The sequence below is a fragment of the Nycticebus coucang genome, chromosome 22, assembly GCF_027406575.1.
Source record: "Nycticebus coucang isolate mNycCou1 chromosome 22, mNycCou1.pri, whole genome shotgun sequence".
NCBI classification, from domain to species: domain Eukaryota; kingdom Metazoa; phylum Chordata; class Mammalia; order Primates; family Lorisidae; genus Nycticebus; species Nycticebus coucang.
In genome coordinates this window covers 3,925,518-3,949,926 of record NC_069801.1, presented here as the reverse complement: position 1 = coordinate 3,949,926, position 24,409 = coordinate 3,925,518, and the positions used below count along the sequence as shown (strand labels likewise).

Sequence of the window (24,409 nt, the reverse complement as noted above, 5' to 3'; positions counted from 1 at the left end):
GGGCGCCGGTCCCATATGCCGGAGGTGGAGGGTTCGAACGCAGCCTCGGCCAAAAAAAAAAATAATAATAAATAAATAAAAAAAGAAAGGGCTTTGAGGTGTTTTCTGTAGCAATGCCAAGTTACTTCACTGTTGGTAAAGTTAATTGCCCGGGCTCTTACTGGCGTGCATACGCAGAGCCATTCCTCAACTTTGAAACACTTGGCAGCCTCACAGGCTTGGTAACAGCTATTTTTTATTATTTTGTTTTCTTTTCCAAATCCCTGGCACACTGCTGAAATCTGGCTACTGCTGCCCCTGGAGAGAAGCCCGTCTGCCGGGGGAGTCGGGCTGGGGTACCTGCCAACACTTGAGGGTTGTGCCACTCCAGGCAGGCCCAACAATTATTTAAAAACAGAAAGTGCCTTTAATTCACAATCAGCCCACTGCACGCTCTCGATATATTTAACTATAACTAACGCTACACACCTCCAAGTGCCAAGCATTGTGCTAATCATTTACACCTCATGCAGCCCAGTGAAACAGGAACTGTTGTTACTCCAGTTTCCAATCTGGACCGTATAGTTCCAAGAGGTTAAGGAGGCTGCCCACAGCCATGGAGCTGGTCTGCGGCAGAGCCAGGAGGGGAGGCCCAGCAGTCAGGCTCTGGGGCCAGAGCTCTAAGCCTGGCGTTCTCACGTCCCCTGATGACCTCATTCAAACACCACCTGGCATCCGAAGCCAGGGTCCAGAGTGCGCCTCGTGGCTGCAGAAGCACACCCTGGGCTGGTCAGATGCTGTTCTAGGCTGTGAAGTGGCTGCAGCAGGTCCTCAGGGAGTTGCTAGGGGTTCCACGGGCAAGGGGGAGTGAGCCCTGAGGGAGGGGGACAGTGCTCTGTGTTGTGACCCTCCCAGCATCCTCAGCCCAGGACTCTTCTTCCTGCTGATTCTGAGGCAGAGATGGACTATTCAGTCTCCTGCCTCTAGCAGCTCCAGCCTAAGTCACGTCCTACAAGCTTTCCTACAAAAGCCCACCTGTGCTGCCACTCAAGGTCCTTGACCTAGTCAGGTCGGCAGTGCAAGATCAGATGTTTATAGGTCCCAGAGATCAGGATGTAGACCTTTTTTTTTTTTTAATGGACCAGACTCTGGCAGACAACCCAGGAGAGGGTGAGGAGTTGCCCTTGGTGGTTTCCAGGCAGTGTGGGAGGAAACAAACGCCCTTCAGCTACAGAAGCTGAGCCCTTCAGGGGTTTGGGGCATTACTGAGAGGGAAGGAGGCTGGCCGCTCATTGAGAGTCTACGCTGGAGGCACCTTATGAATTGGGGTACCCATGAGCACAGCTGAGTCCCCACCTCTCAGACCAGGCTTATGTGGTAAGGATGCTGGCATGGTCTCCCACAGAACACAGTCATAGCTCAATGTCACATCTGCCACAGCCACTAATCTGGATCCCAGGAGCAAGGACACAGATTTTTTTAAGGCTTCATAAGCTGAAAAGATGAAGACTCCCTTGCTGATATGAAAGCATTTTAGGCATTTGGACAGTGTTAGAAGCAACTACTTGCCTAGTGTAAATGTGTCTGTTGCAGACAAAACCATAGGGGTGATTAGTTTAAATGTCACCTATAATTGCCCTGTCTTGTGGCTTGCTTTATCCTCTGTAAGACAGTCCAGAGGCCAGACGCCAGCCCAGCCCTTGGGGTCGAGGTGCCTTTTCTCCCTGAAAGGCTGTTATGCAAACTCAAGCCCCACCAGAAACTGTGCCCTGGGCCAGTGCCCATGTCACATAATTAATATAGGTGAGTGACAGCAATGTGGCCATAGAGCAAGGATAGAGTCGCAGAGTTCCCATGAACAGATCTGGAGGAAGTCACTCCCAAAATGCCAGGGAGGCCTGTGGAGCTGCCTTTCCCGGCTGGTGCCTCTGGGAAGCACCCTCAGCCTCTCTTCCTCACACACACACACACACACACCCCGCCCCCGGAGCCCAGAGGCTGCCACTCTTGTGCCCATTTGTGGATAAGGAAACTGAGGCACAGTGCAGTTTCTGGCTTGCTTCTGCCCAGTGGCCAAGCCTGAATTCAAACCCAGGCCCATTGGCCTGCACAGCTGTGGAACATAGGGCCCTCCTGCATTGGCAGCATGGCCTTGCCTGGTGTTTGCTACAGGCCTCGAAGGACCTGGCCTTGCAGGACGAGACACTTCATGGTGAATGTCTTGGACTCCCCAGGGCCTTGGCTGACACAGCTCAGCGAGAGGGCCGAACTGGTTCCACCCATCTTTTAAATAAACCAGCTGCCACGGTCCTGAGTTCATTTGCCACGTGACCTTGTGGGAATGCCCCAAAGCAGCACCTCCTCTACGATCTTTGGGAGACCTTTGGGCTGATCGTCATGATTGGGAGGTCTCTCCACGTCTTATGGCTGCCTCTGGCCACTTGGGACTTGCTTGCTATGGTGAGTTCTAAGACAGGCATCTTGCAGTGGAGTTTGAGGTTGCTGTGAGCTGTGGCAGCACTTGTCAGGCTAGCGCTCCACCCGAGCCACATGCACAGGCTGGTCTGGTCTGCAGCTCTTGACTTCTGTCTAGCTGCATTGGCTTCCACGTTTGGTGAAAGGACACAGGCACCTGATCACAACTTGGCCATCAGCGTAGACAGTCCAGGCATGTAGCTATGTCAAAGGAAGCTAATGGCTGCATCGCCCAGCATGTGATCGCCACCATGCTTGCCACCATTCAAGATATGAGCATCCCCCACATGCCTGGCCCTGCCCAGACCTTTACAGCCCCTCAGGCAAGAGCTGTACCCCTGCAGTAAGAGAGTTAGGCAGTGTCCCCTCAAGGTGACCAGAGCTCAACTCCCATGTGTTCCCTTAAAAATCGCTCAGCTTCCTCCTGAATGTGGCAGATTTCACTTTTATGCGAGGTTGGTCTGCAATTACATCTGGAATTCCCCAGGAAAGACAAGGACAGCGTCCTGGAGGTGGGAGCCAGCCACCCATGGTGCCTTGTCACTGCTTCTTCCCAGAGGACCCCGGCTATGGAATGGGCCTTCCACACCCAGGGCCTGGGAGATGGGTGGCCTCTCCAGCAGGAGCCTGGAAGCTTTGGTACTTGAAAATCACCTTCTAACCCTAGGCTCTAGATTCAGTCCCCCAGCCCAGCTTGTCAGTGACTGAACCAGCGTCAGAGCATTTTCCTGTGTTCTCTTAGCCTGAGTTACAGCCTGTGTCCAGATCAGAATAATGATGTTGCTCTCAGAAAGGTGAAGAGGTTTAGGTTTCCGTTATAACTGGGAAATTACCCAGCTTTAATGAAGTGGCTATTGTATTCCGGACTGGAAGAGGCTCTCCAGGACGGTGTTTCTCCTTTGGTTGTGTTGTTTAATGCTCACAGAATCAACTCACTAATTGTTTGAAGTCTTTGTTGGTAGAAGCTAGAGGTTTCTGCAGATTTCATTTTTAGTCTTTTTTTTGTTTTGTTTGGAAACAGAGTCTCACTATGTTGCCCTCGGTAAAGTGCCGTGGCATCACAACTCACAGCAACCTTAACTCTTGGGCTTAAGCGATTCTCTTGCCTCAGCCTCCCAAGTAGCTGGGACTACAGGCACCCGCCACAACACCTGGCTATTTTTGTTGTTGTTGTCATTGCAGTTGTCATTGTTGGTTAGCTGACCCGGGCCAGGCTCAAACCCGCCAGCCTAGGTGCATGTGGCTGGCGCCGTAACCACTGTGCTACGGGCGCTGAACCATTTCTGCACATTTCTAATACAAAAATTGACCAGTGAGCAGCCAGGATCTTGCTGTGGCACATAGTAGCTGAGAGGGGCTTTGTGGGCAATGACAGAGGGCTCACTCCTATTGGAGTCTGCTGCAGTCTGCTGTCCTCACAGCAGTCCACTGACCGGTGGTCCCTCACTCAGCCCTTTGGCCTTGGGGGGGTTCTTGCTGATTGTCTTTCATGGAAAATGCTTGTCCCTGCTTTTTGGCTTTATGGCCCCTGTCTTGGAGAAGGGGGCAGAGAGGCCAAGGAGATCCTGAGGGATGATCTGTTTGACCTTCCAGTTCCTTGGCTGGGAGATGGGCCCCGTAGCCTGCCTTCTTCCCAGGGTGTGTGTCTGGTGATGCCGTCAGATGCTTGTACGTGACTGTGCACCTTGCAGCTCACATAATGACACCTGTAGCTGACCACTCGGCTCCTTCCTTCCCTCCCAGAACTGTCATGGCACCCTCCTTGTAAGTATGAAGTTGCGAGTTGAATGTGGTGTGGAATGTTTTGATGCTCTTTAACATGGAATAACCGCTTCCGCCCCTGACTTTCTCACCCACCCCCTAACAGTCACCATGCTACCCACTTTCTCTTTGAGTCTCTAAACCTCTCTTGTGGGGCCTGAATCGGTGGAGTTGGGATGCTGGGGGTCTCAGGAGCTATGTTAAAAGTCCTGGCAGCCAGCACTCAACTGTGAAGGGAGGTCTCAGCAGCCCAACTCAGGCAGGAGTTTCTTTGAGAACATGTCGGGAGGCAGCAGGGGTGGACCCTTCTCCTGAAGGCCAGCAGGGGCCGATGCAGCCTCATAGTCAATAACATCATCGGTGGTATTGCTGGCCCTGTACTGAGTGTCCCCTTGCCTGAGCACCAGCTCAGTGCTTGGCTTCTTTCCTTCCATCCCACGGTTACCCCTGAGAAAGGTTCCCTTGTGCCCATTTATAGGTGAAATCTGAGCTCCATGAGATTAGGTGATTATATTGAGGGAAAGGAAGACAAGGGTAGGTGGCAGGGGGAGGCCCAGGCCCAGGATGGTGGAGGTGCAAAAGAGAAGCTCTGGGTCTAATGCCACAAGGGGAGTGGGAGGCACAGGGAGGGTAGTCAGGGTTGAGGGAGGGGCACAGGGACACTTGCATAGGACCAGGGAACTTTGGACTTTATCATTATCTGTGGACTTCTTTGGACTTTGTCATTATCTACAAGGAAACCATGCTGGTGCAGGAAGCAGTGAGCATGAGGGACTCTGGTGTGACGTCCGGTGGCTCTGAGGAGGAATCTCTGGCCCCATGGATAAGGCCTACAGGGCTAGAAAGGACGCCTGACTCACAGGGTCCCACCACGGGGTGAGGGAAGTGGCCCTGAGATGCTGGAGCCTCAGAGGGTGGGAAGCAGCATGATGTGGAGCTGTGGAGCTCCAGAGGGCACCAGGAAGGCCCAAGAGTGGACAGTGCCAATTTCAGACTTGACCTTAACCTAAGGAAGGACAGGGCCAGCTCACAGCCAGAGCTGCTGGGAAGCAGTTGGGAGCCTCCCAGGGGCAGAGTTGCAGTGTTCCCAGAGGTGCCACCACCTCTGCTTGGCAGGGTACTAACTCTGACAGCCATCAACATCTCTTCAAGTTTTCATGTAGATGATAAAAGTAAATGTCTGCTCAGTAGAAAGATAACCATTCACAGACTACTAATGATGCATTCTGATGTTTTGTCATTTTAACGTCCCAGTAATTAGTTAGTAAAGCGTCTGTGTCCCCTAACCAAGCATCTCTGGCTGTCCCAGCAACACTGATTTTTCTCCCGCCCTGCCGTCAGGCAGACGCTGCCCTGATACCCACCCTCCCTTCCGCAGGCTGTGTCATCACCATCTCTGGACGCATGACCTTCACAAGCAATAAATCCATGGAAATTGAGGTCTTGGTGGATGCTGACCCTGTGGTGGATAACTCACAGAAGCGCTACCGGGCTGCCAGTGCCTTCTTTACCTATGTGTCCCTGAGCGCGGAGGGCAGGTCACTGCCTGTGCCCCAGCTTGTGGTGAGTCTGTGCCCGCGGCGGGTGCTCTGGGGATTCTCAGAGAGATGGTGCTCATGCAGGTCCCTCTGTCTTGTCCCAAGGGGTCAGAGTGGGGCCCAGGCCTGGCCACTCCCTGGACTGGTTAACCTTGGCTATAGAACACCTGAAGGGAGGCCTTCTGGCCCTGTTCCCATGGACTACGCAGTGGGACTGGCAGGCAGGATAAGACACCTCTGTGAGCTGCGGGTGGCACCCTAGGCTGTGCCACAAGCTTCCATGGCCTGCCCAGGGGCTTGGTGGGAAGCCAGAGGGCTGGGCTCTTAAGGTGGACATGGCCTGTGTGTCCTGCCTGGTGCTTGGTCTTTCTCTACTTCAGGCTGCAAGCTTGTTATTGCCCTGGGAGTGCAGAGAGGCAGTGGGTGTAGGCAGCTAGGGCAGGGGTGTGCCTGGCCACACTCCCGCACTCACAAATGTGGCTGCCCCCATTGTCCACGTCCTCTGAGTTCAGATGCATTTTAGAGTTAGTGGGTCTCTGCCCAGCATGGGCTCCCAAGGTTCCCCAACATGTATGTACAGGTTTGGCATAGCTCAGGAAGGGACATAAGGATATCCCGTCCAGGCCAACCCCCAGAGGCTGTGCGACCTTCACGCTGGTCTCGATGCCTCTGTCCAAGAGGAACCCAGAACCCTGGGCTGTGGTTGGAGCTAGCAGCCTGCCCTTCTAGGGGGGGACAAGTGGGCACCTGGGTAGGGTGGGCCAGACCTTCTGGGGTATCTGGTACTGTGTAGAAGCAGCCAGGCATGCAACGCAGCCCCTGCGCTGTCCCCACGCGCCTGGGCCCAGCTTCCAGAAGCGCTCGCAGCCCCCGCCGTCCCCCGCATCTGCTCTCCACAAGGATCTGCCAGCATTGCTGCTCAGCCTCCCGGAGAGGAGTGGGAACTAAAACCCTCTGTAGCAAACAAACATATTGCAGCTTAAATCTCATTTCCTCTCAGAGACTGGAAGTACAGCTCTGATTCCTTGTTCATGCGGCTAAGGAAGTTCCCTGGCTGCCCATGGTGGCTTGTTTTTCAGTCGAGGCTGAGCCCCTCCAAGCCTGCTCACCCAGTTCAGTGGCAGTGCAGAGCCCCTCCTCCCACTCCCTCTGAGGGGGGCTCAGGAGATGTCTGTGAGCAGTTCAGGGCCTGCCAGTCTCCTGTTCTCCTGCCAGTTAGGGCTGCTGCTGGGTGGGTAAAGCTGCAGCTGCAGGTCCCTGAAGAGCCCCAGTGTCTTCCACACTGCATGTGCTGTGCTGTCGGGGGCTCACAGGTACAGGAGCAGGCGTCCCACCACTGGGGTCTGATTAGAGCTGTACACTCACTGCTTGCATGATGGTAGTCACCTTCCTCTGTGTGCCTCAGTTTCTACATCTGTACAGTGGGTTGGGTAAGGGTTGGAGGGCTATGGGTACCTGCCCCACCGTTCACCTTCTCTTCCCTGACACCTCCTCATGGGAACTCCTATCCTCCCAGAGGGAGAGAGCAAACAAGTGGGTAAAAAGAGAGGGTGTTAGATGTTGCTGGAAGTGGGGGGGAATCAGAGTATGCTGGGAGTGAGGTGCTTTTCTTTTTTTTTTTTTTTGAGACAGGGTCTCCCTCTGTCACCCCAGCGGGGGCTTCATCATTTCTCACTGCAAACTCCTGGGCTCAAGGGATCCTCCTGCCTAAGCCTCCTGAGCTGGGACTACAGGCACCCACCATAACAGCTGCCTAATTTTTCTACTTTTAGTAGAGACAGGGTCTTGCTCTTGCTCAGGCTGGTCTTGAACTCCTGAGCTCAAGGGATCCTCCTGCCTTGACCTCCCAGAGTGCTAGATGCCATTTTAAATGGTGTAAGATCCAGGGAGTTCCAGGTGATCTACACTTTGAAAAGGTGTCGGTGCAAAGGGATGGGGTGCTCCGGCGAGACTGACCGTGCCAGCCGCCTTTGAGTTGTAAGGCTCCCACTGGGAGGTCAGCAGCTTTGGATGTGTTTAACAATGCCTGGCAGCTTCTGGTGCCCACAAGGAGGCAGAGGGCAAAGGGGAGATGCCCCGTACCTGCCCCAACACTCAGCGGCTCAGGGGACCAGCACCACAACAACGAGGGGCTGGTGATTAGAGGGGCTCTGGGAAAAGGGTCCTGTCTCATGTCAAAAGTGGCCTGTGGTCAAGGAGGCCTTTGGGGCAGACTTGTGACCTTCATGGAGCCAGTGGATAGGGGCTTAGGGTATAGGAGCTGAGCTGCCCTGTCCTCCTAGCCAGACAGCAACCTGTTGAGAATGGGCTCTCCCTCTGGGGCTCAGTCTTCACGAGGCTGCCCCAGGTGGAGGCAGGTTAGAGGTGACAAAATATAAAAGTAGCATCCCTGTCGTCTTCTTGGTGAATTCCCTGGCTCTGAGCAAGGCTTGCTCAGAAAGAAGAGATAAAGATGGCTGCAGAGGCTTTGCTCTCTTCCTCCCTCCTGTCACAATCCAGAAAACATTCTCTGGGAGGCCTTGAAGACTGAGCTCAGGAAATGGGGGCCTGGGAGCACCTGCCAGGACTCTCCATGGGGTGAGGGGCAGCTGCTCTGGGGTCAGAACCCCCAGCTTGGGTTTTCTGAAAGCAAAGCAAACTGAACCTCCTCTCAAAGACCCCACCCATGGATGTGGCCAGGCAGCCACAGGGGGAAAAACCCATTTTCCAAATGCTAGGGAAGCCTCATACTAAAGCGCTCATTCAAGACCGTCACTGGGCGCAGCAGCAAGGACGCAGCCACGTACACCGGGAATGGCGGGCTCGGATCTGGCCCGGGCCTGCCCAGCAACGACAGCTACAACCAAAAAATAGCAGGGCGCTGTGGCGGGCACCTGTAATTCTAGGTACTTGGGAGGCTGAGGCAAAAGAATTACTTAAGCCCAAGAATCGGCACCCTACCGAGGGCAACAAAGTGAGACTCTGTCTCAAAAAAACAAAAAAACAATTGATGTTGGCGGGGCACCTGGACTATTACCAGCCTCTCCCACATCAGGTGCCTGGGCCAGCCCTCCCCACCTGCCCTGTCCACATATGCTCCTCACACCCAGGCTGGGCCTACAAGTTCTCCACGTTCTCTCCCTAGGCCCTGGGGCACAGTGCCTACGCTGTGAGAGTTAGGGACCTGAGCAGCACACATGAGGAGCTAGGGCCACAGCTGGGTTCTCACACACCTGCAGACCAAAAGGCTCCCCACCCCCACAGGAGACATCTCTAGGTCTCCTATCTCTCCCCCACAGGCCACTTTTCTAGTCCCTTCAGGCTGTCTGGAACTTAGCCCCCCACCCCTGAGGTCAGGGGGCACTGCCACAGAGGGGAGGCCTCTTCCTGTCACTAGCCTGGAAAGTATGGCAGCCCCCTCCCCAGCATCAAATATTCATTAAGAAGCAACTCCAGGGCGGCGCCTGTGGCTCAAAGGGATAGGGCGCCAGTCCCATATGCTGGAGATGGTGGGTTCAAACCCAGCCTCGGCCAAAAACCACAAAAAAAAAAGAAGCAACTCCAAACACAGAGGCTGCTTACCCTGGCCCTGGCCCTGGGGACTTGAGCTAAAAATAGCCAGGAGGTTGAAGAAGAGTGTGGACAGGGGAGGCAAGCTGGGAGCAGGCAGAGGGGCCCACCTGGCACATCTGGAGGGGCCATGTGCCCATGCATGCTCGCCACATGGTACACGTGTGCCCTGAGCCCTGGCCTGTGCTCATATGTGTAGTCCCCAAGGGATAGCTAGCTGCAAATCCCTCTGGGGGCCCGGACTGCTCTCTGCCCCAGAGGCTATTTTTATGGACATCAGTGAGCTACAGGACAGCTCAGTGAAGACTCAAAGACTGTCTGGAACAGACCCCACACTGAGGGACTGGTCACTACTCCCTCCATTTTAAAATACACCTGACTCACCCCTGCTGGGGCTGTAGGGGACAGGCAGTCTGGGGGCCTGGTGCTGGTCATAAAGAGCTGAGGCCACCACTGGGCACTGACCCTGTGTGCGCTGCAAGTCCCACCTGCCCAGCACGCCTGGTGAGGATGGCCCTTTCCCATCCTCCAGAAGGAAGAGGCAGTGTCTCACCTGAGGTCACAACCTGGGGCCTTATGTGAGGTGTAGCTTCAGCACAGACCTACACAGCTTTTAGAAGGAACACAGTGCCTCAAGACCTTGTCCTCCCTCTGCCTCCTGGCCTCAGCTGTTGCTCCGTCACAGGTGTAAGGGTGGGAGGATAGCTTATGTACAGGTGTCTGGATGATGTCCACCAAAGAGCCTATTCCCAGCCTTCTAGAACCTGTCATGAAGTGCTCAGAGCCCCAGCTTTGGGCTTTGGGCTGATGTGGCTGCAGGCCAGGCAGAGGCACCCCTTGGTCAGGGCTGGCCTGAGCCATTCCAGGCAGCTGGTGCTCCCTGGAGTCCCTGTCTGTGCTGTTTGAGTGACAGTCTCTTTAGAGGCCCCTGCTCCTGTGGGCTGAGGAACCTTTTGTAGGGGGCCAGTATGCCCGCCCCGTAGGCCCACTGCAAAAGCATCAGCAGCAGAGGTGGCCACTTCTCCTGACCAGGGTGGGGCTGGGGGGAGGGGAAGTCTGCTTCCTATGTGGAAGGAAGGTCCTCCCCTCAGCCTTCCCCCAGTGCAGGGGGCCTTTGTCAGGGGTGAGGCCCCAGGGTCTCTACTTGGGGTGCCACCTGAGGGCAGTGAGGGGCCACACGTCATCCTGGGCATGTGTGGCCAAAGGAGCTTTTAGAAGCACTTTGTGTCTGAGAACTCACCCCAGGTGGGATGATGCTGCCCCGCAGGGTGAGCACTTTAATCTGCTTTCTTCTTTTGTTTAGCCAAGGATAAACTTTTGGAATAATCTTTTAATTGTTTAATTTAGGAAATTCAAGTATTACTAGAGTGCAGAATGTTCGTTCCTAGGGAGCTTCATGCCTCCTTTGGCCATTAGTGAGGGAAGCCCTGCCCCCTCCACCCCCTCCAGCCCCACCTTGTTGCCCATGAGAGTGACTCAGACTAGCACAGTCATGACGGATGCTTCCTGATCCAGTGTCACGCTCCCTTTTCCCTTTGGATGTGTTTCGCAGGGAGCCTGTCTTGTGACAGGAAAAGGCCAGACTCCTCACCTGCTGCTGTCACCTGATTGGTTAGTGATCGGGAACTTCCAGCAGCCCCTGAGTCCTACGTCCTCTAGAGCCAGGGGTATGGGAAAGACTCGGCCCTCCCCTACCAGCCTAGCTCTCTTATCTACCTGCGCCCAGATTCTTCCTCTACCCATCTTTGATTTTTCCATCCCATGGAAACCTTTTGAAGATCCCCTGTGTCCAGACAGCTCTGCACTTGCTGCTTTGCGGCCCTGGTAGGCAGCTCTCTAGACACTGCCTTGGCCCGGCCAGCTGCGGAGGGCGAAATCCTACCTGGGTGCACTGAGCTGCTCACGTTCTTCCCTCCCCAGAGGTTTACAGAGGGGTCTGCTCAGGGCCAAGCCCAGGGCCCCTGTCTATCCCCAGGGTGAGCACCGCCAGCCCTGTGGGAGGGTGGCTGAGCAGGAGAGGGTACAGTGGGAAGAGAGGACACCCCACCTAGACTCAGGGGCTGCCTTAGAAGGTGAGTTGGCAGGGGAGGGGGCCTGGAAAAGTCGCTGGGCCCAGACCTGGGCTGGGCCACAGGACTGAGAGGCTTGTCCTTGGGGCACACTCATGCCCGGTGTACCTGGATCAGTGCTTTCTCCACAGGATGATGGAGGGCCCTGGCCAAGGCCCTCTTAGGCCAGACACACTTCTGAGTGCTGTGCTCAAAGGTACAAAAGTACGTACGGGGAAGAAATAAAACCCGCACCCCGTCATGGCCAATAGGAGACTTGGTACTGCTGGGTGGGATGGAGAGGGTATGTCTAAGCCGAAGCATGCTGAGCCCTCCAGTCACACCTTGGTCGCCCCTACCAGCTCCTGTTCAGCACTTAGACCAGCAGTTCTCAACCTGTGGGTCGTGACCCCTTTGTAATAATAAAAATACATCGCGGCATTAGGAAGGTTGAGAACTACTGACTTAGATGGTCTGAGCCCTTTAGAATTGGTTGGGGATGGATGGCACCTGTGGCTCAGTGAGCAGTGCTCCGGCCCCATATACCGAGGGTGGCAGGTTCAAACCCGGCCCCGGCCAAACTACAACAACAACAAAAAAAAAAATAGCCGGGGCGTTGTGGCAGGCGCCTGTAGTCCCAGCTACTCAGGAGGCTGAGGCAAGAGAATCACCTAAGCTCTGGAGTTGGAGGTTGCTGTGAGATGTGACACCACGGCACTCTACCGAGGGTGACAAAGTAAGACTCTGTCTCTACAAAGAAAAAAAAAAATAGAATTGGTTGGGGACAGATGATGCCAGTGTTCATTGAGCAAAAAACCCAGAAGTTTGAATCTTTAGGTTTAAAGACCACGCCAACTTAGAATTAAGACTTGGCTGGCCAGTACCTCATGCCTCTAATCCTAGCATGAGAGGCCAAGGTGGGAAGGATCCCTTAAGCTCAGGAGTTTGAGACCAGCCTGAGCAAGAGTGAGACCCTGTTTTTAGTAAAAATAGAAAAGCTAGCTGGGTGTCATGGTGGGTACTTGTAGTCCCAGCTACTCAGGAGGCTGAGGCAAGAGAATTGCTTGAGCCCAGGAGTCTGAGGTAGCTGTGTGCTAGGCTGACATCAGGGCACTCACTCTAGCCGGTGATGGTGACAATTGCTTGTTTGATATACATTTGTTTGATTGCTCAGTCAAGCATTCATTATTCATTCAACAAATGCCTCCTGGGCCCCTACTGTGACCCAGGCACTCTGCCAGGGCAGGACAGGGCAGGATGGACTCTTTGGAGACACAGAGTTGGCACACACAGGGCAGAGGCGTGCAGTGAGCATGCAGCTCTGGCTCAGGCCTAGCTGGTGGTGACGCTCAGCAAGTGGCAGTTGTGGCAGTTATCATCTATATTGCCATTGTTAGAGACAACCATGTCCACATGGGAGCAGGGCTTACGCAGGGCCCCCCAGGGGCTGAGGAGCCCTGTGCCCATGAGAGGGGCTCCCTGGAGGCCCTCCAGCCGGGGAGGGAGCCCCCTGAGCCTGCTTCCCCCTTTGTGGCCTCTGCTGTCCCTGCCTCTGCAGCAGCCTCCTACTGGCCTTCACACAGGGGGATTTTTTGGCCATAGGCAGGAGTAGTTCCTTCAGGGTCTGAGCCAGTGCTGCCTGGGAGGGGAATCCCTGGCAAGGACCTCATTTAAGCCTTCTAACTGATTTCCGCTGTGCAGTGAGTCCCAGTGGGTATAGCAGAATTAATCAACCCAGGCCTGTGGCTCCTAGGAGCAGGCCTCAGTGGACAGGCCTGCTGAGGTCTGGATCTCCCAGTGGAGCTGTTCCCTGGGGACTCAGTTGGTTGTGGGGAAGGGGTCCTGGTGCTGAGCTCACCCTTGCCCAGGCCCAACAGGCCTCTTCCTACCAGTGCCCCTCCCCAGACTATGCTGAGCATCCCAGGTAATCAGAAGAACTTTTAATTGCTTTTGCGATTGTCCCAAGATCCCTCTTGTCTGGCATTATGTGGGAGAAGGCGCACCACGTGGCTTTCCAATTAAGAAGATCTGTGTCCGCCTGCGGCTCAGGGAGCAGGGCGCCGGCCCCATATACCTAGGGTGGTGGGTTCAAACCCAGCCCCGGCTGGACTGCAACCAAAAAATAGCCGGGCGTTGTGGCAGGTGCCTGTAGTCCCAGCTGCTCGGGAGGCTGAGGCAGGAGAATCTCGGAAGCCCAAGAGCTGGAGGTTGCTGTGAGTCCTGTGACGTCATGGCACTCTACTGAGGGCAGCAAAGTAAGACTCTGTCTCTACAAAAAAAAAAAAAGAAGAAGAAGATCTGTGTCCCTCAGGCTTATAGGAAGTTGTTTTATCACCACTGGCAACCCTCTTTGTACCAGGCGCCCATTAATTACAAAAAGGACAAGCTATTGATTTTACCAAGGGTGGAGCTTAGTCACTTGTCGTCCATGCCATGTTCCAAATGTGTGTTCGCAAAGCATAGAAAATGCAAAATGGAAAACATTTGGTTTGTAGCGTTAGGCTCTGAAAGCCACAGGCTCCCCCTGCAGTGGAAGAGAATCCAGAAGGCAGCACTTGTCAGGAAGCACTTGGAGGGAGGGAGGGAGAGACTCAGACCCAGGCCCAGACCCAGTCCCAGACCTGGAACCTCCAGGCAGAAGGGAGCAAGGGGCTTTGTACCCAGGAGTGAGAACACCCTCACTGTGTCCACAGAGGCCCTGCTGGCTTAGAGTGACCCCAGGACATCTGGTCCTCTCCCCAGGGCAGTGCCTCCATGGGCAGAGGCACAGCAGTAGGGTGTGTCCCTGGAGTAGCCACCAGGCTCCGGGAGTGTACTTGGCCTCTGAGGTCATTTGTAAGGACAGTCACCCCAAAGACACACATGCACACAAGCATGTACATGCATATATGTGAACACATGATGTGGGAGCTGCCAGGCACTGCAGGAAGCACTTGCCGGGGGAGGGGGGACCTGGCCCTGGGAAGGCGGCCAGCACATCCAAGGCCATACAGCTGGATCCATGGGGCCCAAAGTCCTGCTCCTCACCACCCTCCACCCCTTCCACAAGGCTGGCAGCCACGAGGTGCCTCCAATACCCTCTGTCACCTCTTCTTTCTCCCTGGCATGAGTATGGTATCCCCCTGAGGCTTGGGAGGAGCCTGCCCTGGGCCCAAGCTGGTGTTCCTGGTGCACAGCCCCTCCCCCACCAGCAGCTGCCCGTCCCTGGAAGGAACAGTGACTTCTCTGGAGAGGCTCTTTCCTCCCCACCCCCACTCCTCCATTAAAAACAGCAGCAGCCAACAACTTATGTATTTATTTACTTTGCCTGCTGAAGGGAGACGGCTGCAAGGAGGCGAGGAGGCAGTTGGGTCATGGGTGGGGAGCCATCTGTCTCCTTCTGTTAGCTCCCCACCAGAGAGCTGTTCATCAGAACTCATGGGCTGGGAGGCAAAATGCAGCCCCCGCCCCCGCCCCCCTCCCGGTGAGCCTGCCATTGTGTAGAGAAATTGCCCTGCTCTCTCTGCTCTGTCCCGGCTCCCCAGGGGAGAGCAGGTGTCCTTGGCTGCCTGGCATTCCCCTACCCTTGACTCCTCGCTATAAACTTCTACCTGGAAGGACACCCCTCCTGGGAACTAGAGGAAGAAGGCTGTCTGTTCTGTCTTGGGGTGGCAGCACCAATAGGGTAGGTGCCTGGCGTGAAGTTGAGGCGAAAGGGGCAGAACAGGACTCTGAGAGCTCAGAACGTTCCCCTCAGGGCACCATCCCCAGGGACAGGAGAAGAGCGATGGGCCCTCAGTCAGCTGGCTCCTTCCTCCCAGGTTCTTAAGGTGTTTTGGCCAATCCTGGCACATCTGTCGGCAGGTGGCATGAGCTCTGTCTGGGGGCAGATACCAGCTGACAAGCGCACTGTGAACATTAAACATGAGACACACCAGAGTAGCCGTGGGCCAGGGTGAGCTACCAACTTCTCCCTCCACCCGGAGTTGACCACTAGAATGACCCACACTTCAGCCCCTGCCCTTTGGCATCACATGTAACTGACCAGGTGGGAGAAATGTCCAGAGCCTTTCATGTACTTGTCTGGGATAGTGTGGTGGGGGGCAACACCCTGGACAAGGGGAGGACCTGCTCAGCAAGTTCCTAGGCTGTGTTGCCACAGGTACACCTACAGCCGGGCTGGGACAAGGGGAGGCCCCCCACCAGCACCCCTTGTGACGTGTGTCCTGGCACCTCACTCATGCTGTTGTCCTTACTCACAAAGGAGGCTTCTTTGTTTCCTTGGGGAGGAAGTACGGGGTGATAGCATCCCTTGCTGGTGTCCCTGGAGATCTGGAGGACATGCTGGTCATGGTAAACCTGGGCCCTGGCAGCCACGCTTTCACCTCACTGCTCCAGTAGCTGTGTGGGGAGCCACGTGGCCTGGAGCTTGGGCCAAATGGAAGGCATGGTCTTTGTCTTCTCCACTAGAGCTCCTGCAGCTGTCTCAGGCTCCAGCAGGGAAGGAGGGTTTCTTCACCTGGTGGCTGCACGGCCCCACCTGTTCCCTCCACAGCAGTTCCCACAGATGGGCTGCAGGGTCCTCCCTGGAGGGTCGCCTTTCCTATGCACCATGGAGACCCTGGAGGTCACTGCTTCCCCCCTTTCCTGCTAGAGGGTCCCACCCGAAAGCTTCTCAGCATAGAGCGACCTGGGGTGCAGCTGAAGTGCTGCTTATCTTTTCTGTACTTGGGGCAAGTCACTCCGCCTCTCTGTGCTTTACTTCCTTGTGGTACGAGGAACCACTAATAAGCTTGGTGCTGTTTCTGGTTTGTTGTGACAACTCTAACATGCCTGGAGCGGGGCCTGAGTGCAGGGGGACTGGCTTGATGCCTGCCACTCACTGACAGCTGGTTGCCCAGAGAAGGTCCCCTCATTGCCCCAGTCCAGCCCTGAATTTACCCTGAGTGCACAGCTCCTGGGAGGGTGGGAGAGGGCTCTGCCCTGCAACGACGCTTCCTGGAGGCCTGAGGTTGGTCAGTACTCGTGTGCTTGAGTGCTGTGGACAGTTCACTGGGGCAGTAGAGGGCCAAGGTCATGTTTCTGGTAGAGGGTCGAGAGCTGTGGGCAACCGCATGTATCCCACTGCCAGGCAAGCACAGAGGCCAGATTTAGCCTCAGCACCAGGTCATTAAGAGATTCCTGATCCAGTGCCACGAGTGGCATGGCAGGGATAAGGGCTGTCCCAGGCCCCAGAGGTTCTCATCTGTTTTGCAGGTCACCCCATGGGCAAAGCCAAGCTGTGTGTTTGGGGCCCGGGTCCCAGCTCACACTTATGAGTGGACCAGTGTCTCAGGTATTGTTCTGGGTTAGCCGTTAGGACAGCCACGGGGTGGGGGTGTTCAAATCGCTCCTGTGCTGCAGCCTGTACACAAACAGGGTACTGCACACGGTCCCTCAGCGCTGCCCACAGCCCTCTCTCTGGAGATCATCTGTGCCCTGGGAAGGGCGGAGGGGCTAGATTTCCTGAATCTGCAGCTGCCCTCACAGGCCTACCTGGGTTTTTCCTTTTCTTGCTTTTTAATTATGGCAAAGTTCAAATACATACAAAAGTAAAGAGAAGGAGGATTCCCAGGTAGTTATCAACTCAGAGCTGCTCTCATTTACCTGTGGCCCTGACCGCCTCCACCCACCCGCCGACTTGCAAGCAAATTCCCAGACGTCATATGGTCACCTCTGACTGTCTCAGTGTGCGTCTTACCAGACAGGGTCTCTGTCAATGTGTCCTTGGCCTATTCTTACGGTGGCCTGACCTCCATAGAGTAGACCTGGGCAGCCCTTTACCCCAACAGGCCCCTGGGTCAGGCTCCTACACAGTTCACATGTCATTCCTGTTGGACTAGAAGATTCCTAGGATTCCCAGCCTCCTGGAGCCTGGCGTGAGAAGTCTTCTTAGACCACTCACACTGTGATCACAGAGTGCCTCAAACCAGATGGTTTATAAACAGAAACTTAGTTCTCATGTTCTGGAGGCTAGGAAGTCCAAGACCAAGGTGGTGGTGACATGTGGTGTTTTACAGATGACGTCTTCTCATAGTGTCCTCATGTGGTGGGAGGGGCGAAGGGTCTCTCTTCCTCCTTCATAAGGGCACTGATCCCCTTCAGGAGGGTTCCACCCCCATGACCTATTCGCCTCCAAGTGCCCTCACCTTGGTGACTGGGATTTTAGCATGTGTATTTGCGTGGCACAGGCATTCAGACCAACCAGAAGAGACCCCAAAGGTCAGGCAGCTGACCCCTCTACCCCCATAGTGGGTCATTTGCCACTCATGGCAGCCACCATCCACTGAGACCATCCCAGTGGGGGCTGGGGCCTCACCTGCTGCTCGCCTCCACAAACCTGGGAGGATGGGCTCTTCTCCCCATTCTACAGATGAGCAAACTGAGGGGAAGGGTGATAAGGAACTTATCTCTGATGATCTCTGCCCTTTGCCAGTCCCCTGGGGTCTGACCAGGTAGGGGAGGTGACGGCTGTTGCTAGTGGTGGACAACCCTGGGTACCTTCTGTGTCTCATCAGCTGGACTGTCAGTTCCCCCAGGATGGGTGCCCGGGTGCCCAGTGTGCAGCAGCATGTGGGGATGCTCCCTCCACATGTGTGGGCTGAACAAGTCAGGGCTTAGTCGCTGGAGCAGAGAGAGTACCTAGTTTTATTTAATTCAGGGAGTGTTTCTACTACCTCTTTGTGCGCCTGCACCAGGATTTAGGAGGGCACCCACCACACCAAACCTTTCCCTTTCTGTAAACCACAAAGAGTTCACACCTCTGTACCGTGCTGTTCACCCATTTAAAGAATACAATTGAGTGGTTTTCAGAAGATTCATAGACTTGGGCAACCATCACCACAGTCAGTTTTAGCAAATCTTATCACCCCTTAGCCATCACCAGTGCCCTCAACCCCCACAGACCCTGGCAACCACAAATCCCCTTTCTGTGTCGATGGATTTGCCCATTCTGGACATTCCTGTAAGAGGCGTTTCTTTGTGACTGGATTCTTTCACCATCTGTGTTGTTTTTTAATGACCAATGTTGAACCTTGGCTCCTGGGAGGAATCTGGCAACCACCACCCTGTGAAGTGGGCATTGGCCCGTGTCACAGAAGCAGAATGTAGGTGAATTTTGTGTGAGGCCACAGGATCAGTAAGTGGTGAGCCTGGATTCAAATCCGCTGACCACCCTCCTGTGCTGGCCCCAGAGGAAGCCCGACCAGTTTCTGGGCAGAACAGAAAGGCCATTGCAGGAAGGATGTGCAGTGTGGCCCCTTCTGGAGGCCAGCAGAGTTCTGTCCAGGGCTGGCAAGGCCAGCTGTGAGGACACACGTGGCACGCTTTTGGCAGAAGAATATGGGTACTAGTTGCCTTTCAGCCAACCCCACGATGGTAGCGGGGTTCCTTAGGAAAAGGGGTCCCTGCCTGACTCAGTTTGGAAATGCCTGAATTGAATAAAGCTAAATAGATTTATTTTACTTTGGGATCTCCAGACCCTGATTCCAGTGTGCATTGCTTATTGTAAGAGGCTGTTTAATGTGTAGGTTGCAAACCTACGTGGGCACAGACCACCAAAAAGGATTCGTTTTCCCCTAGAGTCGAGGAAATAGAGGCCAGGGGAGGCCCGGAGACCACCGAGTCCCCCATGCCTGCCACAGGACTGTGATTGTAATGATGACATCACTGGAGCAGTAATGAGCCCCTGCTGGAGAAGAGCAGCCAGTGTGGGAGGAGAACTCAGTGGGATCCGTGTCCTGGGCACAGCCACCCTTCCTCAGCCCCTCCCCAGATCCCTCCCTGGCCTTGGACAGGCCATTCCTGTTGGCCATCCAGGACACCTGTGATGGCGTCAACTCACAAAACCATTTACCACCTCTCCCTTGGCCCCTGGAGAGTGCTTGGCTGGTGGCCCAGGTACTTGAGGGCAGTTCCTTGCCAACCTTCCACATCTGCATATTCACATCAGGCAGGACCTGGTTCTGGTGGCCTGGACAGAGGGCTCCCCTCTCCACCTGGCTGCCTTTTCCTGAGCCTGGCCCACACACTTTTCCTACGAGGATTCTTTTTCTTTCCAAGCCCTCAGCAGAGAGGTGCCAGGCTCTCCGACTGAGAGGAACCTTGCTGCCTCCTTGTTTGGTTGCTCTCAGCCCTGGGCTGTCTCCCAGGGCCACAGTTGCTCTAAAGCCAGCACAACTCAGCCCCTAGCCCCACCAGGCTCCAACTCCCCATTTCCCAGCTCTGGGACCCCACACTCATGCCGTAGGGTTTACTCTACCCACTCAGGAAGCTGGGCTATGGGCCGCTGCTACTCTGCTGGGAGCTGCAAATTTTCTCCCCACATACCAAGCAAATTCCCCAGGGAAGGGGTGGGAGAAGAAAAAGCTCCTGCTGTCCTATCCTGTTGGTGTTAACCTCGCATTCTTGGCCACCTTGGATGTCCCCCCCCTTGGGGCAGGGCCCTGCCACATCAAGTGTGGTCCATAGGCCAGCAACATGAGATTACTCTGGAGCTTGTTAGAAATACAAGCCCTGACTCCCAGACCCACTGGGTCAGAATCTGCCTTTACAGGTTCCCAAGATTTATACGTGCATAAAAGTTTGAAAAGCCTGGATCTAGAGCATTCTGCCTTGGTGTGCGCAGAGGCCTTCCACTAAACCCAGTGGGGTGTGGCCATAACTTCCTGCTCCCACCCCATCAGTAGCAGGAGCTGGCTCTGAGCCTCCAGCCCCCAGGAAGCCCAGGGGTCTTGCACCCTCAGAACTGCTGCTGAAACTGAGAAAGTACACTTTTTCCCTGGGCTGTTTCAGTTCAAATTGTATAGCCTCAAATTTTATTTTTTGAAAAGTCAGCCAGAGATTAAACCAAAACAGCAGGAGGGATTCTTCAAGAAAGTGTCTTGGAAAAGCTACCACTTTTCCTGTGAGTACTGAGGACTCTTCAAATGGGAACCTGAAGGAGCAGCTTCCTGTTTCTTTAAAATCCCAAATGTTCCATTGGCTCCAGGCAGGCAAGGTTTTGACAGTTTACACCTGGTGATATTTAGAGAACACTTTTGGCGAAAGCTGAGGGGAGGAAATATTTGGTATAACTTGACATTACATCCTCTGGCTGGTTGTTCTTTCATTTGCCAATATACCATTTGTCTATAAAACACTTAGGCCTAAAAATAGTTGTGGGAGTTTAGTGTCATTGTGGATGAAGGGCAACTGCCCCATTTTTTTGGCTTTCATACACCCTCAAAATGTCTCAACGAAATGTCATCCAAAGGAATTAGCTCATTAAACCTGCATTACCAGCCAGGATGGGACCAGACAGAACTTTGCAATTGGACAAATGGGGCCTCGGAAGTGACCACCTATTACTACTTCTGGGGCAGCATCTGCCCAGGGCTACAAGACTTATTAGCTGCCAAGCCTGGCCACTCTGTGAAAGGGGGTGCCTTTCATAATCCCAGCAGGTCACAAGTCATGAGCTAGGACCATCCTGGGCAAATACCTGTCTTTGGCCAAATCCAGGCTGGTCAGTTGGCTCCACCCTTGTATATCTTAAGCAGCAGAAGATTCGGGGGGCTGCTTCCTGAGCGTCTGCATAGCCCAGGGTGTGATGATGGGGCTCCCCTCTCACAAAGCTGGCCCTAGTGCTCCTGGTTCAGGGTACTTGCCTTCTCAAGCTCACACCCCTACTTCCCTTTGGGGCAAACCAGAATTCCTAGGAGTGGAGCAGACACGCCGCCATGTCCCTAACCTGCCTGTTTCTGTGTCATCCGCAGCCTGAGACCGAGGATGAGAAGAAGCGCTTTGAAGAAGGCAAAGGGCGATACCTGCAGATGAAGGCAAAGCGGCAGGGCCAGACAGAGCCTCAGCCCTAGACCCTGCTCCCGCCACCAGGCCTCGAGCTGTGGCAACAGACCCAATGTCCTATCACTTAGAAGTTACCCCCTTGGCCAAAAACCCAATTCACATTGAGAGCTGTTGTTGTGTGAAGTATTCGTATTGCAGTGTTAATCTATACTCTCTCCTGAAAACCTACACACCAAAGCTTTATTTATATCATTCCAATGTAAATGCTACACAGTATTGCCCCACATGCGGGAAGCGTTCCACGAAAGCTCTAGGGATACTTCCGCGTGCACTGTAAGGTGTGTGAAGAATCCAGCACCTCTAATAAAGCTGCTGTCTGGCTGGGCCCATGCATCTTGGGTGGTCATTTGTCTTGGGGGGCTGTTTTCCCACTGGGCATGGAATGAGGGGGTGTGGGGGCTCTTGCATGTGGCCTCAGCCCTCCATTACTATTCCCGTGAGCTCGCTGCCATACTGGGCCCCACCCCTCCCAGTACCCGCTCCTGTATGTCCCCAGAACCTCAGGTGCAGCCATACTGATTCATGTCTGGCTGGAGAGATGAACCAGGGCCTTCCTGTAGGGCCCAGGTTCCACATCCTGGTCCCAGAGCCCCTACCCTGCTCCCAGGACCTCAAGAGGCAGCCTGGACCCTGAGGGGTGTGGACTCGGGCACACCACTTCCCTACTGTCTGGCTTGTGCAGGTGCCAGCTCTGAGCCTGTGGGGTTCTCTCATGAACACACAGGGCTCTGATGTGTGGGAAGAACCCAACATGGCCTGGCCTGAGGACAGGTGGGAGCCCCACGCTGGCCTCTGCTGCTCCTCACCAGAAACTGCTCAGACACCCCAGCTAGAGCCTAGGACGCTGTGCCTGATGTGGAAACTCCCCCAGAGTGGCCGAGAGTTATTGGGAAGTGAGGGGGGGGTCAGAGGAACAGTGTGCGTCAGTGCTATTGGAGTGAACCTGTATGTGTGCATGTCTGTGTTGCTGTGTGGTGTCACTGGTAACATACCTGCCACTGCAGGTGTGTGTGTGGTGTGCCGGCACCTGTGTGTATGGGTTTACATGTGTATCTGGTTCAGCAGCGTCAGGGCAGATTAGCAGCCAAGTCCACTGCAGGGGCCAAGACCCCACCTGAATGTTCCTGGCTGAGAAAGGCCCCCCCATGAAGCACACCCTGAGTTGGCACCTGGGAGAATGTTCCAATAGGCTCATCCCTTAACCCCAAACATCCGTCCAGTTGCTTAGAGAAGACCAGCCTGCCAACAGCTGAAGCCTCACTGCCCAAGGCTTCCTCGGGCCCCTGGAGAGAGAACTCAGCTCCAGATGTACAAAAACACTTGCCAAGAGCTTTGGAATCTGTCTCAGACCCCAGTCCCAGCTGATGGGGTTATTTCCGGCCTGGGAGCAGGGGAAAGGAACAAGCCCAGCCACCCACCCCGCTCCTTCGCCCCCAGCTCTACCCAGGACCCAGGCCAGTCAAACCAAGGTCTGGAACCCAAAGCTGGCCATGCATCCCATGGGCTCACCAAGGAGGGCCCCCAAGGAGGGTTTGAGGGCTCCCTCAAACCTCTACATTCTTCATAAGAAGGGGGGCCCTGGCATCAGGCTCCCTCGTTCAGTCCTGATTAGCACTTATCCATGTGCCTTGGAGCAAACCTGGTACCTAAAAGCTATCCCTCCAAGTTCGTGAGGCAATTAGCACCAGACACCCTCCTCCACAGCCAGCTGAGGCCAAGGCAGAGGCACATAGAGGCACTGGGACAGGCAATAGTGGGTGAGCTGATCTGGTGGGGATAAAAATTGGGGCCACAGGTCCCAGGGCAGGTGACTCTTGATGGCCAAATTGCCTGTGACCTGGAGACACTTCACCATAGAAATGCCACACTAGGGGTGGGCAGGTGGCTCATGCCTGTAATCCTAGCACTCTGGGAGGCTGAGGCAGGTGGATAGCTTGAACTCAGGAGTTCAAGACCAGCCTGAGCAAGAGTGAGCACCCGTCTCTACTAAAAAAAAATAGAAAAAACTAGCCAGACCTGGTGGTGTATGCCTACAGTCCAGCTACTCATGGAAGCTAAGGCAAGAGGATGGCTTGAACCCAGGAATTTGAGGTTGCTGTGATCTATGATGCCATGGTACTCTAGCCAGGGGCAACAGAGTGAGACTGTCCAAAAAAAATACCATGCAAGAATACAGCCACCCTGTGCCAGCCTCCCACTGCTGGTAGCCTGTGTATAGTGTATAGCCAGGGCTGGGGAGTGGGGGTGGGGGCAGCTGGCCTGTCCATGGGGAACCCTGGGAGTGCCGAGGGCCCTGACTGCCCAGAAGCCACAGGGAACATGAAAGTGTTCCCCACAGCCCCACACAGCCCCGCTTCCCCCTTGTTATTGTGGAATCTTACTCTGCACTTTACTTAGGACTGACCCTAAGGCCACTCTGAGGCCCCTCCTAGCTGCTCAGGGAGTTGGGGTGCCAGAGCCAGGCTTTGGAATACTTAGGGCAGCCCAGCCCTGCCTGGTCCAGACACACACCAGGCAGCTATCTGGGTCTCATCCTGGTTAGGTGCCCAATGTCCCCCAAACACAGGCTGCCTACTCAGAGACTCTTCCCTGCTGTGGAAAAAGAAGGGCTGAGTAGCCTGAGTGGCCCCAGAAGCCTCGTGCCCACTGTGCCTGTGGTCAGGGACTTTTTTTTTTTTTGTAGAGACAGAGTCTCACTTTACTGCCCTCGGTAGAGTGCCATGGCGTCACACAGCTCACAGCAACCTCCAGCTCTTGGGCTTATTTGATTCTCCTGCCTCAGCCTCTGGAGTAGCTGGGACTACAGGCGCCCGCCACAATGCCCGGCTATTTTTTTGTTGCAGTTCAGCCAGGGCTGGGTTTGAACCCACCACCGTCGGTATATGGGGCCGGCGCCCTACTCACTGAGCCACAGGCGCAGCCCGGTCAGAGACTTTCTAGAGATAGGCATGACCCTCCACCCCAAGGGAGGCTAAGATGCCAGCTGCACTTTCTCATGAGTTGAAGGGTCCCCAAACGCCCCATCAAGAGGCTGGAAGGTCTCCCCAGTCCATAGGGGACAGCCTCGGCCCGCTAGACTGGGCGGTTCAGGGTGCTGGGCTGCAGATTCTGGCCTCTCCCAGCTGCCTGGTGTGGTCAGAGCTTTCCAGAGAGCATTTCCGAGCCCGGGGGGTAGGGGCAACCACCGGGCATCCC

At 54.9% G+C, this 24,409-nt stretch overlaps 1 protein-coding gene across 3 annotated transcripts in view; it reads left to right on the top strand.

Annotated features, from left to right (window-relative positions):
- ACOT7 (acyl-CoA thioesterase 7) overlaps positions 1-21,538 on the top strand; it is an 88,713-nt gene extending 67,175 nt beyond the window's left edge. For 2 of the 3 annotated variants that reach the window (XM_053575929.1, XM_053575932.1), the window contains exons 8-10: positions 4,198-4,218; positions 5,594-5,778; positions 21,124-21,538. In XM_053575929.1, coding sequence (XP_053431904.1) covers positions 4,198-4,218; positions 5,594-5,778; positions 21,124-21,222 — 305 coding nt within the window. In that variant the 3' untranslated portion in view covers positions 21,223-21,538. The remainder of the gene's footprint in view (positions 1-4,197; positions 4,219-5,593; positions 5,779-21,123) is intronic. The other variant, XM_053575931.1, reaches the window with a different exon arrangement.
- The last annotated feature ends 2,871 nt before the right edge of the window (positions 21,539-24,409 follow it).